Consider the following 19396-nt stretch of genomic DNA (forward strand, 5'->3'; position numbering starts at 1 on the left):
TGTTTGGTATGGTTACATAAGACAGATGGTTACTTAAGGCAAAAACGAAAGTATGGTGGATAGGTGGGTGTATAACATGAATGTCTAGCAACCCAAAGATTGCTAATTTATCATTTTAGCTAATTAGCAACTTTTCAACTACTTTTTAGCTACTTTGCAACTACTTAGCATGTTAGCTAACCCTAACCCTAACCTTAGCCCTTTTTGCTAACCCTAACCCTAACCTTAACCCTTTAACCTAACTCCTAAACTTAACCCTTAACCCTAAAGTGGTCTACACAGAATACGCAAATAGGGCCAACGGAGCGTAGCGCAGTGCTGCAATGTCGTTTTTCATCACAAAAGGGGCGGCTCCTTGTAAGACAGTCCGTCATTCAACACAGTTTTTTTCTACCTGGAAATTGAGACCCGACGTATCATTCCTTGCGAAGACTGAGGGGCAGTATTGAGTGAGTATTGCAAGGGAAGTCCCACCCCTGTATCTAAATCACATATTTTCCAGTATCCATTGTGGTAGTAATGTAGGCACTCACTACTGTAGTTCGCTCTGGATAAGAGCGCCTGCTAAATTACTAAAATGTAAATGTAAAATGTAAATGGTATAAACACGGAAGAGATGGACTTTCTGCTACTTCGCTTCTACTACTTGCAAGCTTCCTTTATTGCGCTTTTTTTATTTTTTATTTGCTGCGCGCAATGATGTCTATGTCTCTGTCCAGTTTTGAGGAGCCTCTATGCAAACTGGTGAGACATACGAGAACAACCCTTTGATGCGGTTGTATTCGGACAAGCACACAAAAGACAACAGCTGGAGGGAAATATAACGAAAGTTGAACACCGATACTGATATCAAAGAAACATGAAGAAATATTTTTTATTTTATTTTTATTTTTTTAACCTTTATTTAACCAGGTATGTTCTCATTTACAACTGCGACCTGGCCAAGATAAAGCAAAGCAGTGCGATAAAAACAACAACACAGAGTTACATATGGGGTAAACAAAACATAAAGTCAAAAATACAACAGAAAATATATATACAGTGTGTGCGAATGTAGTAAGTTATGGAGGTAAGGCAATAAATAGGCCATATTGCAAAATAGTTACAATTTCGTATAATACTGGAAAGATAGATGTGCAAAAGATGATGTGCAAATAGAGATACTGGGGTGCAAATTAGCAAAATAAATAACAATATGGGGATGAGGTAGTTGGGTGGGCTAATTTCAGAAAGGCTGTGTACAGGTGCAGTGATCGGTAAGCTGCTCTGACAACTGACGCTTAAAGTTAGTGAGGGAGATAAGAGTCTCCAGCTTCCGAGATTTTTGCAGTTCGTTCCAGTCATTGGCAGCAGAGAACTGGAAGGAATGGCGGCCAAAGGAGGTGTTGGCATTGGGGATGACCAGTGAGATATACCTGCTGGAGCGCAGACTAAGGGTGGGTGTTGCTATGGTGACCAGTGAGCTAAGATAAGACGGGGATTTGCCTAGCAGTGATTTATAGATGACCTGGAGCCAGTGGGTTTAGCGACGAATATGTAGTGAGGGCCAGCCAACAAGAGCGTACAGGTCACAATGGTGGGTAGTATATGGGGCTTTGGTGACAAAACGGATGGCACTGTGATAGACTACATCCAATTTGCTGAGTAGGGTGTTGGAGGCTATTTTGTAAATGACATCGCCGAAGTCAAGGATCGGTAGGATAGTCAGTTTTACGAGGGCATGTTTGGCAGCATGAGTGAAGGAGGCTTTGTTGAGAAATAGTAAGACGATTCTAGATCTAACTTTTGATTGGAGATGCTTAATGTGAGTCTGGAAGGAGAGTTTACAGTCTAACCAGACACCTAGGTATTTGTAGTTGCCCACATACTCTAGGTCAGACCCGCCGAGAGTAGTGATTCTAGTCGGGTGGGCAGGTGCAAGCAGCATTCGGTTGAAGAGCATGCATTTAGTTGTACTATTGTTTAAGAGCAGTTGGAGGCTACGGAAGGAGTGTTGTATGGCATTGAAGCTCGTTTGGAGGTTTGTTAACATAGTGACCAATGAAGGGCCAGATGTATACAAAATGGTGTCGTCCGCATAGAGGTGGATCCGAGCATCACCAGCAGCAAGAGCGACATCATTGATATACACAGAGAATAGAGTCGGCCCGAGAATTGAACCCTGTGGCACGCCCATAGAGACGGCCAGAGGTCCAGACAACAGGCCCTCCGATTTGAGACATTGAACTCTATCTGAGAAGTAGTTGGTGAACCAGGCGAGGCAGTCATTAGAGAAACCAAGGCTATTTAGTCTGCCAATAAGAATGCGGTGGTTGACAGAGTCGAAAGCCATGGCCAGGTCGATGAAGACGGCTGCGCAGTACTGTCTTTTATCGATCGCGTTTATAATATCGTTTAGGACCTTGAGCGTGGCTGAGGTGCACCCATGACCAGTTCGGAAACCGGATTGCATAGCGGAGAAGGTACGGTGGGATTCGAAATGGTCGGTGATCTGTTTGTTAACTTGGCTTTCAAAAACTTTAGAAAGGCAGGGCAGGATGAATATAGGTCTATAACAGTTAGGATCTAGAGTGTCACCCCCTTTGAAGAGGGGGATGACCGCGGCAGCTTTCCAATCTCTGGGGATCTCAGACATTACGAAAGAGAGGTTGAACAGGCTAGTAATAGGGGTTGCGACAATTTCGGCGGCTAATTTTAGAAAGAAGGGTCCAGATTATCTAGCCCAGCTGATTTGTAGGGGTCCAGATTTTTTAGCTCTTTCAGAACATCAGCTGTCTGAATTTGTATGAAGGAGAAGCAGGGGGGGGGGGGCATGAGCAAGTTGCAGCGGAGGGTGCAGAGCTGGTGGCCGGGGTAGTGGTAGCCAGGTGGAAAGCATGGCCAGCCGTAGCAAAATGCTTGTTGAAATTCTCGATTATTGTAGATTTATCGGTGGTGACAGTGTTTCCTAGCCTCAGTGCAGTGGGCAGTTGGGAGGAGGTGCTCTTATTTTCCATGGACTTTACAGTGTCCCAAAACTTTTTGGAGTTAGTGCTACAGGATGCACATTTCTGTTTGAAAAAGCTAGCCTTTGCTTTCCTAACTGATTGTGTATATTGGTTCCTGACTTCCCTAAAAAGTTGCATATCGCGGGGGCTGTTCGATGCTAATGCAGTACGCCACAGGATGTTTTTGTGCTGGTCAAGGGCAGTCAAGTCTGAGGAGAACCAGGGGCTATATCTGTTCTTAGTTCTGAATTTTTTGAATGGGGCATGCTTATTTAAGATTGAGAGGAAAGCACTTTTAAAGAACAACCAGGCATCCTCTACTGACGGAATGAGGTCAATATCCATCCAGGATACCCGGGCCAGGTCAATTAGAAAGGCCTGCTCGCTAAAGTGTTTTAGGGAGCGTTTGACAGTGATGAGGGGTGGTCGTTTGATCGCGGACCCATTACGGACGCAGGCAATAAGGCAGTGATCGCTGAGATCCTGGTTGAAGACAGCGGAGGTGTATTTAGAGGGTAAATTTGTCAGGATGATATCTATGAGGGTGCCCATGTTTACAGATTTAGGGTTGTACCTGGTAGGTTCGTTGATCATTTGTGTGAGATTGAGGGCATCTAGTTTAGATTGTAGGTTGGCCGGGGTGTTAAGCATATCCCAGTTTAGGTCACCAAGCAGTACGAACTCTGAGGATAGATGGGGGGCAATCAGTTCACATATGGTGTCCAGGGCACAGCTCGGGGCTGAGGGGGGTCTGTAGCAAGCAGCAACAGTGAGAGACTTATTTCTGGAAAGGTGGATTTTCAGAATTGAAGGAATGATGGATGGCGCTAAATACAGGGAAATTCTTGAGGGAAACCTCATAGTAATGCACGCTCAAGTTTTCTGTTTTTTTTCTTCTTATTTCTTGTTTATTTCACAAGAAAACATATTTTGCATCTTCAAAGTGTTAGGCATGTATTCCCCCCCCCCCCCAAAAAAAAAATAATAATCAATTTTAATTCCAGGTTGTAAGGCAACAAAATAGGAAGAATGCCAAGGGGGGTGAATACTTTCGCAAGCCACTGTAATACTGATTGTAATTCGTAACATACTGTATATAGGCCTAAGGCCGAGACAATAAAAAGACACAGTAGCAGAATAAATTCAACCACACATTTGTTTCATTATAAAACCGGAGAGCAACATCTGTCCGGTGAAGTCCACAAAACATATTGTAACGACAGACACTGGGAGACAGGAAGCAAGTACAGGGTGATGATTTAATAATAAATAGACATGAAACAAAGCAAGAACAGCGTCTGGACGAGAGAAACAAAACAACATCAATGCAACACGGGGATCAAACTAAGGAACAGACAGATATAGAGGAGGTAATTAAACAGTGATGAATTCCTGGTGAGTCCAATGAAACGCTGATGCGCGTAATGATGGTGACGTGTGCGTAATGATGGGTAGCCTGGTGCCCTTGAGTGCCAGGGAGGGGGAGCGGGAGCAGGCGTGACACATATTGCATGTAACAAACAGTTACATGACCTAAAGCATGGTCAAGCTAGGTAACGTTTCCGACATTTTCAGACTACTACTGATTTAGAACAACGGAGAGTTACCGCAAGTCGCAAAGAAAACAGGAGCTGACCCACTATTTCAGCACCATTTCAACTTCAACATTTCAACATCATCTAATCACCTATGCTTAGTCTAATACAGTGACAACTAAAAGATACCAAAAACGATTTAGTCCAATCAACGTAAGCTAAATATGATGTGGCTGTCCATGGCACTGATTTCTCTCTGTGTGTGTGTGTGTGTGTGTGGACATGTTTAACTATACTTGTGGGGACCAGAAGTCCCCACGAGAATAGTAAACAAACAAAAACTTGACCAAATGGGGACATTTTGTTGGTCCCTACAAGGTCAAATGCTATTTCTAGGGGGTTTAGGGTTAAGGTTAGAATTAGTGTTAGGGTTAGAATTAGGTTTAGGGTTAGGGTTAGGAGCTAGGGTTAGTTTTAGGGTTAGGAGCTAGGGTTAGGTTTTTGGGGTTACGGTTAGGGTTAGGGTTAGGGTAAGGGTACGGGTACGGGTTAGATTTAGGGTTAGGGAAAATAGGATTTCGAATGGGACTGAATTGTTAGTTGTACAAGACTGTGTGTGTGTGGTGTGTGTGTGCAAGTAGAAAAAACATGTTGACTCACCCTACTTAGAAACGCCATCCTCCTCTTCATGTTGCCTAAACAGTCTATGACTCTGTCATACAGTACACGCTTTTAGCTTTTGTTGTCTTAGATTACCTGGTTAAAATACTTGCTCGCTAGCCTAACTTCCTTTCATATGCCAGCTAGATAACATTAGCATTTTAGCTACATCTAGCTACATGTTGAACTTCCATCCTCTCAGGCCAGGGGTATAATGTACAGAGAATTAAGTAAACCACAAGTCCAAATCCCTATCTCCATCGATGGCTAATTTAGGATAGGGACGATTTTAGCTAGCTAGCCACCGGAGGACAACAACACGAGATGCAACAATTCAAGTTTTTTTCTGTCAATAATGACGTTTAGCTTGTGATGTGATTGGTCTGAAGCCAAATCCAAACTGGCTTCCCTTTACACTTTGTTTTGGTGCGCCAGGACCATTCACAGCTGAGCTCACTCAGTTTAGCTCAACGCTGATTGTCTATTATTTTATAAATGTTTTATTAAGGGAGGCAACAATGTCATACTCTTTCTGACCAGATAGCATCAGATAGATATGCTACACATACTAAGACAGAGGGGCGCTGTGAGATACATTCAGCCTCTTGCGAATTGAAGGACATTTATGAAACACAGAGAGATGAAAGATAAATAATTTTGTATGCTTTTTTCTTTTTTTTGTGTCATTTTTGGGGGGAAGCCTGGATTCCCTTGGCAGACATGAATACACACCCATGCATACAGAACAATACGAAATGCTCTGAGACCAGGTTGTTAAATGAAGTCATTGCATGGATATGGGAAACTTGAGAGGATGCCTCTGAATGAGCAATGAGTCACTGGCCTTATGTAAATGTTTGCGCATTTACCTATTCGTTCTCAGTGATGTAACAATGCTCATCTTAGCGAATGGCTGTCCTGTCTTCGCCCAGAGGTTCGGCGCGGGAAGCTGTAAAATTCCCTCTCCCCAAGCCACCAACGTCTGAACGCTGTGAGCGTAGCTTGGAATAGGGGATGGGCGCTCAAAACTAACGGTAAACGGATTTGTATTTTTACAGTAGCCTTAGCTGTCAAATGTGTTTATTTTTTGATGTAGAACACCTATTGACATGTCAATTATTAGCTTTTGTCAAACTATCATTATGGCGATGGACTCAATGATAACAATATAGGGAAGAAAACAGAGACTGAAGTAGGGGCTAAGTGGCAGAATTAAAGAATGTTCCACGGAAAATCCACTTGAGCTGGCCTGTTAGGCTAAAATGTATGGTTCCTCATTATTTTATTAATGGCCATGATGACAAAACCATGTGCAGTAGCTACATGTTCAAAATTATTTAATAAATTGCACTATTCTATGGTGTGTTATAAAGCTGCATTGTCCTATATAGCCTATATTATATGGAGTGGGGTCCACATAATAAATTACTGTTTTATTTTCTAGGTTTTTGGAGATTAGGGGACCCCACATGTAAGGCAGAGAGAGGTGGCACCAGGGTGCACAAGTCATGACAGACTTCTGGTTGATATCTGTTCCTCTGGACAGGACCAGCTCACAGTCTCTGGAGAAACTCAAGCATTCTGTAGCCAAAACCAAACTTGCCTCCAGCTTCAAGTTTTCCATCCCAGAATTGAAGGTTAGGATTTGTGCCGCATAGCTACCAAGAGGCTCAAATAGATGAACAAGGCCACTTGACTTGGAGCGTACCGCCTTCATCGACCTTCCAAGCATGACATAACTTCCGCATTTCTTTGTACAGTAGCAATTCACATCTGACAACACAGCAGCTCTATGGTAATGAATGACAACACTGCCATCCACTAGAAATTAAAGTTGAATGAGACCACAGTTGGACAAGTTGGACAAGTATTTCCACCTCACAGTCACTATACTACGCAATACATCTGTGATAACTGTTCAGGTCAGCACTGGTCAGATTCAGAGTATTGTATATTTACAGGACAAAGGTGTTCAGTTGCCTTCCCTGGTGAAGTGGTGGGCTCATATTTCACTCTTCAAGTGATGGTTTGGAGTCTTTCAGAATGTTTTCCATTTGACCTCTTTCACTCAACTTGATCGATAAGGTCTACTAGCCTGTCCTAAGTTTCAATTGGGGAAAAAAGCTAACTGAAACCTGCTCCTTGTTTTGAGGCTAAGTGAGATGTTACAATGTAATTGCAGCCTGCCAGTCACCTGTTATACGTTTACACTTCAAGTATTATGATTGTAACATTTCCACTTCTAATCTCCTAGGTTGGAACATTGGACATCCTCCTGGGTGTGTCAGATGACCTCTCCAAACTGGACACTCAAGCTGAGAGGTACAAGACACTTTCAGGGTCATGTTGGTGTGTTTTGTGCCTGTGTGCTTCCTCACTATGTTATAGGCTAGTAGTAATTTACTCTACTAACTGTATACCTCTTTAAGTTCTTCTTTCATTATTAATTTATGCTTGGATGATGCTGACATTTTGTTTCCTGCTTTTCCATTGGCTTGAATATGAGCTGGGCAGGCTGAAGTTGTTAGTTAGAAGTTCCTTAATAGTTTAGTGTACTGATCAGTGCTTGACTTCGGCAGGAGCTCACCGAAGCTGTGTACCGGCACCTCAACTTTTCTGCTGCTTGAGCTCCTGTTCCTCTTATAGAATATTTGCTCAAAAGTATTGTAGAGCTCCTGCACCTAAATACAAACAGTACCGGCACCCAAAATGAGAACCGGAACCTATTTCAGTCCAAGTCATGCATTGGTACTGATTATAAGGATATTGGGAAGGGCTTTGCTCTTATGAGCCCCGGAAGTCTGAGTTTACTTTTAGGAAACTGTAGTCTCTTATTACAAGTGCTAAGCACATCCCCTACCTATAAAGTGCTCTTGGGAAATTGGTACTTGTATAAAGTTTTGTTTGTAGAGCTCTTCATCTTCCTTGTGATATACAAATATAACAATTTGTTAAGTCATAAGGCTCTGGTGATGTTTATTTCCTGTCATGATAAGTGGCTTGTCACCTCCATGTTCTCCAGAGTAATGCAGAGGACAGCTCAGTGCATGGCGGAGGTGATGGAGCAGGCCAGTGATAAAGTGGTGGAGAATGCCCTGGCTAACGGCGGTGAGTCCCAGTGACAGTTACCCTACCCTGGGTATAGGGCATGAGGGCCTGGGGGACCGGAGTCAAACAGTATAGTATAGTAAGCACCTGTAGCAAGACGCTGATCAAACAGCACAGAAGTGCGTGTGCACGTACATGCGCATACACACTACACATACACACGTGCTCGTGCACGCACGCACACACACATACACTTTTACACACACACACGCACACGCACATACACACACACATGCACACACACATGTAGCCGGCAGGTAGCCTAGTGGTTAAGAGCATTAGGCCAGTAACCAAAAGGTTGCTGGGTCAATCCACCGAGCCGACTAGGTGAAAAATCTGTCGATGTGCCCTTGAGCAAGGCACTTAACCCTAATAAATAAGTCGCTCTGGATAAGAGCGTCTGCTAAATGACTAACATTTAAAAAATGTACACACACACACCACCCTGCTCCAACCTGCTTGTTCACTTCAGATCTGGGTACATTTATGTTGTGTTTGCAATAAGGAGCAATTTGCAAATGAACACACCCATGTTTGTTACAGTAGCAAACTATGTTTCCACCTCACTAGGTCATTGTTAATACAACATTGTCTCTTGGTACTTTTTTGTACTCTGTAGAATTAGTTGTTATGTTTTTTTTTGTTCCCTTTGTTTGCTTCTATGTTGGTGCTACTAGTTATTATGCAGTTATTACCATTAGTTATTACCATGACCATTACCTAAAGGTTTCTGATCTAAGAAAGTTCTGACAGCTGACGTTCTACAGCTAAGAGACTAGTAGTAGTATGCTCATCGTTCTGCCCTCATCTCCCCACCACGTCTCCCCTCATCAGACCCCAAGACTCATCATAAAGTCTCCCAGTCACCCTCGAAAGCCTACTTCAAGACCTTGCTGGGTATTTTGGCTTGTGTTTGGGATTTTATCTGCTTTGCTTGCAGGATTGTAGGATTGTAATGCTGATGCAGAGTTTGGTTGGTTTGATTGGTGTGTTTTGGATAGTTTTCTTAATTTAGTCTTTACTCTCATGCACATGTATACTGAACAAAAATATAAACGCAACATGCAACAATTTCAAAGAGTTACAGTTCTTATGAAGAAATCAGTCAATTGAAATAAATTCATTCGGCCCTAATGTATGGATTCCACATGACAGGGAATACAGATATGCATCTTTTGGTCACAGATACCTTAAAAGAAATGAGCCTCACAATGGGCCTCAGGATCTCGTAACGGTATTTCTGTGCATTCAAATTGCCATCAATAAAATGCAATTGTGTTCGTTGTCCATAGCTTATGCCTGCCCATACCATAACCCCACCACCACCATGGGGCTCTCAATTCACAACGTTGACATCAGAAAACCGTTCGCCCATAGAGCGCCATACACGTGGTCTGCGGTTGTGAGGTCAGTTGGACGTACTGCCAGATCTTCTAAAATGACGTTGGAGGCGGCTTTTGGTCGAGAAATGAACATTAAATTCTCTGGCAACAGCTCTGGTGGACATTCCTGGAGTCAGCATGCCAATTGCACGATCCCTCAAAACTGGAGACATCTGTGGCATTGTGTTGTGTGACAAAACTACACATTTTAGAGTGGCCTTTTATTGTCCCCAGCACAAGGTGCACCTGTGTAATGATCATGCTGTTTAATCAGCTTCTTGATATGCCACACCTGTCAGATGGATGGATTATCTTGGCAAAGGAGAAATGCTCACTAACAGGGATGTAAACAAATTTGTGCCCAACATTTTAGAGAAATAAGCTTTTTGTGCATATGGAAACTTATGGGGATCTTTTATTTCAGCTCATGAAACATGGGGCCAACATTTTACTTGTTGTGTTTATATTTTTGTTCAGTGTAGTTGTGTTGTGTATACATCTGTGTTTGTCTTTGTGTGTGTGTATACGTCCATCTGTGATTCTGTGTGTGTGTGTCTCAGCATGTCCCTGTTTGCTGAGCTCTGTTTTGTATGGAGCCCTTTTGTTTTGTGTCACTGTGAAATTGATTGCCTGTGACATGTTGTCTGTGCATCTCAACAGTGGATCTGGTCAGTTATGTGACAAAGTTCCAGTGGGACAGAGCCAAGTACTCCACTGCACTGCCTTTTAAGAGCCTGGCAGACATCATAGCCAAGGTATCCCTCTACTTGTTTTATACATACTGTATACATTATGTATTAATTCATTCTTACATTCAAATGACTGTGTGTGTGTGTGTGTGTGTGTGTGTGTGTGTGTGTGTGTGTGTGTGTGTGTGTGTGTGTGTGTGTGTGTGTGTGTGTGTGTGAGCGTGCATTCGTGCGTGAACTGGCTGTGGTACTAGTACTACAGCCATGTAGCTCAGTTGATAGAGCATGGCGTTTGCAACGCCAGGGTTGTGGGTTCGTTTCCCACAGGGGGCCAGTATAAAAAAATAAAATAAAAAATGTATTCACTAACTGTAAGTCGCTCTGGATAAGAGCGTCTGCTAAATGACTAAAATGTAAAAATGTAAATGTACTCAAAATATATTCCTGATAATAGATCTATTTTTTCTAGTACATTCAGGTTAGAAGCAATGTAAGGCAAGATACCCCATCTGGTACATGTGTTTGAGTTCAGGCAGAGCTGGGCAAACAAGTAGCACAGAGTCTCTCTCTCTCTCTGTGTCTGAAGGTCAGACTAACCGCAGGTATAATGTTACCAGCAGAAAAGAAGAGTGAGTCTGACCACAGCTCAACTCTATTGCCAGTACTGCTCTCATTGGCTCTAATTGTGTCTGTTAATCCCTTTCATTTGTGAGCCAGACAGACACTGACCTCAAGTCTTAATGTAAGGATCATGCAGTGGTGTACAATGGCCTTTTTATTAAAAAGGCAATCAAATCCATAGAGATCCTATAATTTCTAATTGTATGATCACATCATACCATCTGGTTTAATAATAAACAAAATAAGATGTTGTTACAATAAATTTGGTATGTAGTGTGATGACTATATAAAGTGGGTTTTATCAAAGTAAAACTCAATATGTGCCCAAATCTCTTACCTGATGCAATGTTGTTGTGATGTTGACATAACTTAGCGATGTGTGTCTACAGGAAGGTCTATGAGGAGGGCGAGGAAGCCATTTTCACTGTTACCCTTTTCAAGAAGGACAGGTAATTCAGCAGCAACTTAGGACATCACTTGATACTTTTCTGAACAACAAGAAGTAAATAACTAATTTGATCTAATGTGGTCATGGCAACAGGTTCACGATACGAGAATTTTGCTTCGATCAGGTGGAGCTTCAGAAGCGGGAGATGAGCCGTCTTCTTGTGGACAAGAAGGAGCAGTATGTAAGTGAAGCATTTTGAGTGTATGTAGGTGGATTATAAGTAACTTGTGGATGCATATGTAGAGTATGAGTTTGTGTGTATACGTATGTGTGTGTCTTCTCCGAAGGGAACCTTTGTGCGTTGGCTCAAGGTGAACTTCAGTGAAGTGTTTGTGGCCTGGATCCACCTGAAAGTCCTGGAGGTGTTTGTGGAATCTGTTCTCAGGTCAGTCAAATACATTTATTGTCAAATTCAATTGATGTCATATGATAACCATACAGTTACTAGTTAGTCTGTACTTGGTCAGGTATGGGCTGCCGGTGAGTTTTCAGGCATTGCTGCTGCAGCCAGATAAGAAGCGTACAAAGAAATTGAGGGAGCAGCTGAGTTCTCTGTTTGGACACTTGGACCCTACAGCTTCTGCCATGATCTCCAGCAAGCCTGAAGTGAGAGTAATTTCCTTTGTTCAACTTTAGGTGTTTTATGGGATTGTCTCTCCCATAGATATATACACTGAACAAAAATATAAACGCAACAAGCAACAATTTCAATGATTTTACTGAGTTACAGTTCATATAAGGAAATCAGTCAATTGAAATACATTAATTAGGCCCTAATTTATGGATTTCACACGACTGGGAATAAAGATATGCATCTGTTGGTCACAGATACCTTAACAAAAAAGGTAGGGGTGTGGATGAGAAAACCAGTCAGTATCTGGTGTGACATCTCCTCCTTTGCATAGAGTTGATCGGGCTGTTGATTGTGGCCTGTGGAATGTTCTCCCACTCCTCTTCAATGGCTGTGTGAAGTTGCTGGATATTGGCAGGAACTGGAACACGGTGTCGTACACGTCTATCCAGAGCATCCCAAACATGCTCAATGGGTGACATGTCTAGTAGGTATGAAGGCCATGGAAGAACTGGGACATTTTCAGCTTCCAGGAATTGTGTACAGATCCTTGCGACATGGGGCCGTGCATTATCATGCAGAAACATGAGGTGATGGCGGCGGATGAATGGCACGACAATGGGCCTCAGGATCTCGTCACGGTATCTCTGTGCATTCAAATTGCCATCGATAAAATGCAATTGTGTTTGTTGTCCGTAACTTATGCCTGCCCATACCATAACCCCACTGCCACCATGGGGCACTCTGGGCTGGCGTGGTTACACGTGGTCTGCGGTTGTGAGGCCGGTTGGACGTACTGCCAAATTCTCTAAAACAACGTTGGAGGCGGCTTTTGGTAGAGAAATTAACATTCAATTCTCTGGCAAAAGCTCTGGTGGACATTCCTGCAGTCAGCATGCTAATTGCACGCTTCCTCAAAACTTGAGACATCTGTGGCATTGTGTTGTGTGAGAAAACTCAACCTTTTATTATCCCCAGCACAAGGTGCATGTGGAAAATTTCGGGGGTCTTTTATTTCAGCTCATGAAACATGGGACCAACACTTTACATGTTGCGTTTATAATTTTTATCAATGAAGTGGATTGTCCCTCCAATCACTGCGGGTAACTGTTGAGATATTCTGCTCTCTGTCTCCCTCTGTCTGCCAGGTGGCCCTTGACGTGCCAGGATTGAGCGCTGTGTCTCCGCAGGACTACTACTCCTACATCTGTGTCCAGATCAGTGTCACGCTTCTGGATCCTAGCTAGTAGCCAATGAGGAGTGGGCCCCAATCCCAAATTAACAATTTCCCTAGGTCCCTGTTGACTTCAAAGCCTAAATAAGTATTAACAATATGGTGAGCCTCTACCCTGCCACCAGAGGGTTAGGATTGAGAGATTATCATATTGCTAATACATATCTAGTCCTTTCAGTTGGATGAAGGGAAGTCAAAAGGCTCTAGGGTTAGGAAGGAGGGATTGGTTTGGGTTTGGGTTGTCAACGCATCCTGAACTCCCCGTGGACTAGAATAAAGCCTGTAAAAATACCAAAACCCATTAAATAAGTGGTTGATTCTAGCAAAGATTTTTTAAAGACATAGATATGAATAATATCAAGGTAGCCAGGAATTAAAATTTCAGATACACTTCTTCAGCTTTGATGATCTTCAATGACTACAAGCAAGCAACCTTTTTCAGATGTTGAGAATGCATTTCTAGACATGATCTACAGACCAAAGAAAATCTATGTATTGCTGATCCTTGATTTGGCCCCACTTGGCCTACATGGTATTATGTGACCATATGAATGTATACACAATATATTGAAGGTCGGGACCAATGATATACAACAGAAAATACATCCATGTTCACCCTAAAAGTGTGGACTAAGCTACCAAGTCAACAGCAACAGTTCTATTTCTTGCGTCCAATCCGAAATCCACCAACTTCTGGACTCGATCTGAGAGGATTGGTATGAAGCTAAATCCTCATGACACCAATTATCTTGTGTGTATATCAATTAAGGATGTGATTATTACTTATTGCTGATACATGACTGTGGATCAGTGATGTTGTGATACTGATCTTTTTCCCTCACAGAAACTATCACAGTAATGTCACATTTCTACCCTTTGTGACTGCAATAAAAGTTTTTGTATGGTAGCTGTGATGTCCTTGTGTCATCTATAATTGTTCATGCTGAACATGTACAGGTAACTAACAAAATAATGGAAACATGAGTAGGCTTAAATGAGGGACACAGAGTATATTGAAAGCTGGTGCTTGCACACAGCTGTGGTTCCAGTTAATTAAGCAGCTAAAATCCCATCATGCTTAGGGTCATAAATAAAAATGCTGGGCAGGCCATAATTCTTTGCCATTATTTTGGCTACCATGGCTATGCCCCCATAGGATAACAATGCCCCCATCCACAGGGCACAAATGGTCACTGAATGGTTTGATGAGCATGATGCCATGGCCGTCTCAGTCACCAGATCTCGACCCAATTGAAAACTTATGGGAGATTCTGGAGCATTGCCATCACCAACACACCATTCGTGGAAGAATGTTGTCACATCCCTCCAATAGAGTGCCAGACACTTGTAGAATCTATGCCAAGGTGCATTGAAACTGTTCTGGCTCATGGTGGCCCAATGCCCTATTTAGACACTTTATGTTGGTGTTTCCTTTATTTGGGCAGTTACCTGAAGTGTAGCACACGTGTGTGTGTGTGTGTGTGTGTGTGTGTGTGTGTGTGTGTGTGTGTGTGTGTGTGTGTGTGTGTGTGTGTGTGTGTGTGTGTGTGTGTGTGTGTGTGTGTATGTGCGTGCGTGTGTGCGTGTGTGTGTGTGTGTGTGTGTGTGTGTGGGGGGGGGGGGGTGTATTTGGACACCAGTGAACACGTGATCATTGTAGCTATATAGGAAAATGCCCTTTGTCAGTTGTGGAAAGAGGAGATATCTCGTGCTCAGGTCCTGAACCTATCACCATACATTTAATCTGACCCTCTGGACTGGAATCTTACAGTATGTCCGAGCATCTCGAATTGTGCAATTGTATTTGTTGTCAGCAGAGAGTGTCATATCTCCATTTTCTGGAGACGTGCGTAATTGCGCGGCTGTCCAAAGTTATCAAAAGGGCAACAGCAGATATTGATGTCATTTAATGGTAACGCTTTGACATTACCCCTGACAATAACTTCGTATTAATTTCCCAGATGTCTTTTTTCTTCTATGTGTTGTCAAGACAGATATGTATTGTAGTGTGCCATACGCTCACCAACAAGTTCTGCATCAATTCCCACTCACACAGTAGCGATTTTAGCATGTAAATATTGGTAGGGCAAACCCCCCAAAACATTTTTATGCATGCCAGCAAAGCCACTACACAACACAACACAAAACAATACATTAATTGCACTATAACGGTGACAAACAGTGCCCACAAACTGTTAGGGCCTACATAAAGCTGTCTCAACAGCAGAGTCCCAACAGCAGTCCCAACACCTTACCACTGCTACACCTGGCTATCAGCGGAGCCTTGTCTGGCAGCAAAACAGTTCATTCAGCCTCATTTACTGACTTTTATAAAAACATAGCTGATATGGCTGACTTGCTTTAACAAATTTGGTTTCTATTGACAATTGAGATGGCATAAGGGGACGACCAGCAGATAAGAGGCAATCCGTAATTTCAATTAAGACATAAATGAGCAAGCTAGGATGGACGTAGTCAATATAACTATTTGTTCAGCACTTTTGAAATGACAGAATTCAGAACATGGGCCGTTCTTACAGTATTCTCTGTACACCAAGTCAGAACTGTAAGATAAATAAAGGGGGCATATAAGCAGACAATGAATGCTCTTAAAATATACAATAATGACATTTCTCTAAAACAGGCTATGTGCTATATGTGCACCACCAAGTCAGAACAGTAGGCTAAGTTATGAGGGGAAAAGGGACCAAATTATTAGGGTGAGTCACATTGGCTACTAACAGCTTACTACACAACATACACTTAGTATTACTTTCTTAGCTACAGTATACATATCTCCCTGGCATATTACATAATTTATGCAGCAGCATACAATAATTTTTTTGACTCACCTTGTTGTGCTGTGCTCACTTGAACAGGAAGGTGGCGCGGCGGTCCTTTGTGGGGACATTTTGTCATCAAACTTTGTCATCAAAGTCTGGCATTATCTGGATTTATGGTGCTTTCAAGACAACTGGGAACTCTGAAAAAAACAAGGTTGAATCATGACGTCAGTGATCTTCATGTCGGAGCTCTAAAAAGAGGCCCAAGTTCCTGACTTGGAATTCTGAGTTGGATTGCTGTTGAAAACCTATTTTCCCAGTCGGAGCTAATTTTTTTCTGAGTTCCCAGTTGTCTTGAACTCACTGAAGTCTGAGATTTCCCAGTTCCGAGTTTCCAGTTATTTTGAACGCGGCAGAAGTCATGCTGGATTGACAGCATGGCCAAAGTTGAATGTTTATCATTTTAAGCTTGGAAAATAGACCCTTAAACCCAGACTTGGACCACACCCCCACCCCACTGAATAGCAGGCCAGTGATTGCTTTGCAATGCTTGCAGTTAGCCACCTATTCCTTCCAAACCACTCATTGTTGAATTTGCGTTTTCCAACTTGTTGTGTAATGTTTATGTCCAATGGCCGATGAGCACCGATACGTTTTATCTATAATTTCTCTTCATAATTTCTCTTCATATGACAAGGATTGAAAATGATTTGCCAGTAGATTGTCGACTTGAATCATGATGATGACTTCTAGCTTGCTAGCTAAGATGTTGAAAGTATGATATTGACATGATCAGTCCAAACAAAGCTATGGTAGATATAACGTGATTTGAAATGATTTTATCTGTGGCCAATGACCTTGAGCCTTCTTGGATGGACACTTCTAATGTAACTCTATGGCTTGAATTTTCGAGCTCTCCCTGTAGATTTTGCGGTGACATAGTGTCCCCATGAGTGACAGAACACTGAGCCAATCACAGCGCAACTAGAGAAAACGATCAACCCCTACACTCCGTATTTTACACTGGCTGCCACACCACCACAGAAAGCACTGAGCTAGGCTGAAACACCTGCATTTTGGAGCTGCCTTACTCAAGAAAGCAAAAAAGAGACCATGTTTCTATGCGGCTTTAGTAACTCAATTATTATTTATTTTTTACATTGTTTGTAAACTGAAATGTGACACCTATTAATGCCAAAATAGCATGCAAAACAGGCACACAAAAAAACCTTAACAGGTTTGAATGACGGGTCGCCACTGCACTCACATCATATCACCTCACTTCAACCATATGCAATAATTGTGTTAATTGCCCAAGCCGGTTTGGTAAATTCAAAACTTCAAGCAGAGTGATATCCGCCCACAGAGAATATCCGCCCACAGAGCTCAGAGCCGCAGCAGCAGTGTGTGTGTGAGTGTGAGTGTGAGTGTGAGTGTGAGTGTGTGTGTGTGTGAGAGAGAGAGAGAGAGAGAGAGAGAGAGAGAGAGAGAGAGAGAGATTACTTAATTGCCGCTTTGGACTTGGGAGAGCGCAGAGCGGGGTTTTGCGCAATGGCTTTCCTCCTTTTTAAAATTAGTCTACTTTATTGGCTACCTGCACTTTAAACTGTTCATGCACATGAAACATAAGTCTGTTTATTGCATTTCGACATTTTCGACGCCGAAAATAGCATACGACAGCAGGAAAGATGTGGACTATACCCAAACCCCGATATAAGAACTGCAACAGCTTGGACACGAGGGATGAAGCCGAGATAGCCGTGAACATTGGCGGGGTGAGGCTAGTTTTATACGGGGATGTGCTTAACCGCTACCCGGAGAGTCGACTTGCAGAACTTATCAACTGCTCAACTCTGAATTACGACATTATCTACTCACTTTGTGATGACTACGACCCGGGTAAAAGGGAGTTTTATTTTGACCGGGATCCTGACGCTTTCAGATGTATAATTGACGTGTATTACTTCGGTGAGATTCACATCAAACGAGGTATCTGTCCCATTTGTTTCATTAAAGAGATGGAATTCTGGAAAATTGACCAAAGCTATTTGGACGAGTGCTGTAAAAGTGACCTGACTGAAAAAGAGGAAGAGCTGGCTGAGATTGCCAACAAAGTGAAGCTTATCTTGGATGATCTAGATGGGGTCCCTTCTGTTAACCGCTCAGCGCGGTGCCAAAAGTTCCTTTGGAAACTCATGGAGAAACCGGAGTCCTCATTGCCTGCGCGCGTTATCGCCATCGCATCTTTCCTCTTCGTCCTTGTGTCATCCTTGGTGATGTGCGTGGGGACCATTCCAGAAGTCCAAATGGAGGACGAAGAGGGGGACCTTGTGGAACACCCAACGCTGGAGGCCATCGAGACAGCCTGCATAGGCTGGTTCACCGTAGAATATCTGCTGCGTTTTATGTCCTCCCCAAATAAACTGCACTTTTCCCTATCCTTTATGAACATAATAGACTTCATGGCTATCATTCCCTTTTACGTGGTGCTGACCCTTACTTACCTAGGTACGGCCATGATGGATCTGGCCAAGGTCCAGCAAGCGGTCCAGGCGCTTCGCATCATGCGTATCGCCCGCATCTTCAAACTGGCGCGCCACTCCTCCGGGCTACAGACTCTCACCTATGCGCTGAAGAGGAGTTTCAAAGAGCTGGGGCTGCTCCTTATGTACATGGGCATAGGGATATTCGTGTTCTCAGCACTGGGCTACACCCTGGAGCAAAGCCACCCGGAGACCCTCTTCAGTAGCATCCCACAGTCCTTCTGGTGGGCTATTATCACCATGACGACCGTAGGCTATGGAGACATTTACCCCAAAACCACGCTCGGCAAGTGCAACGCAGCCATCAGCTTCCTGTGTGGGGTGATAGCCATCGCGTTGCCCATTCACCCTATTATCAACAACTTCGTTATTTTTTACAACAAGCAGAGATTGCTCGAGACCGCGGCCAAGCACGAGATGGAGCTCATGGAGTTGCAGTCTAGCGAGGACTCACTGGTGAAGGCCACTCGCAAGTCTGGCGCATTGGGTGCGTTGGAGAGCTCTATGCGCACCTCGCGTAGTGATAATTGTATACCACTTATTGAGGAATCGACCAGGACTTTGAAATCGAAAAAGTATTGCTCGGAAACAGAATCATTTTAACTTGGCATAGACATAGGCCTATTGTATAGTGATGTGTTTCAATTCAATTTCCTCCTGTAGTTTCTTCGCCTCTACACAGTAAATCAAGGATAGTTGAAATCACAGTGTAAAAAGAATTCGGATTAAATTGACTCTACTGGGAGTTATCTTAATCCTCAAGAGAGTGATATGCTCCCTGGAGTTAGTGTTGATAACTGGAGTTGATTGGGACAGAGTACTTTTAACTCCCTTA

At 43.0% G+C, this 19396-nt stretch overlaps 2 protein-coding genes across 2 annotated transcripts; both read left to right on the forward strand.

The window, feature by feature from the left end:
• Nucleotides 1-489: 489 nt before the first annotated feature.
• LOC311102651 (V-type proton ATPase subunit C 1-A-like) lies at nt 490-13248 on the forward strand (the record flags this gene model as incomplete). Its single annotated transcript, XM_084144014.1, has 10 exons — nt 490-912; nt 7437-7504; nt 8205-8290; nt 10333-10427; nt 11079-11095; nt 11372-11431; nt 11524-11611; nt 11718-11815; nt 11898-12036; nt 13150-13248. Exons 3-10 carry the CDS (start codon nt 8209-8211, stop codon nt 13246-13248), a joined length of 678 nt encoding a protein of 225 aa, XP_084000140.1. The 5' UTR covers nt 490-912; nt 7437-7504; nt 8205-8208.
• A 4458-nt stretch (nt 13249-17706) lies between these two features.
• On the forward strand, nt 17707-19164 carry LOC311102800 (voltage-gated potassium channel regulatory subunit KCNF1-like; the record flags this gene model as incomplete). Its single annotated transcript, XM_084144216.1, has 1 exon — nt 17707-19164. The coding sequence occupies one exon, from the start codon at nt 17707-17709 to the stop codon at nt 19162-19164; it is 1458 nt and encodes a 485-aa protein (XP_084000342.1).
• Nucleotides 19165-19396: the final 232 nt, after the last annotated feature.

Source organism: Coregonus lavaretus (genome assembly GCF_964263955.1).
Source record: "Coregonus lavaretus genome assembly, chromosome: 27".
Taxonomy (NCBI): domain Eukaryota; kingdom Metazoa; phylum Chordata; class Actinopteri; order Salmoniformes; family Salmonidae; genus Coregonus; species Coregonus lavaretus.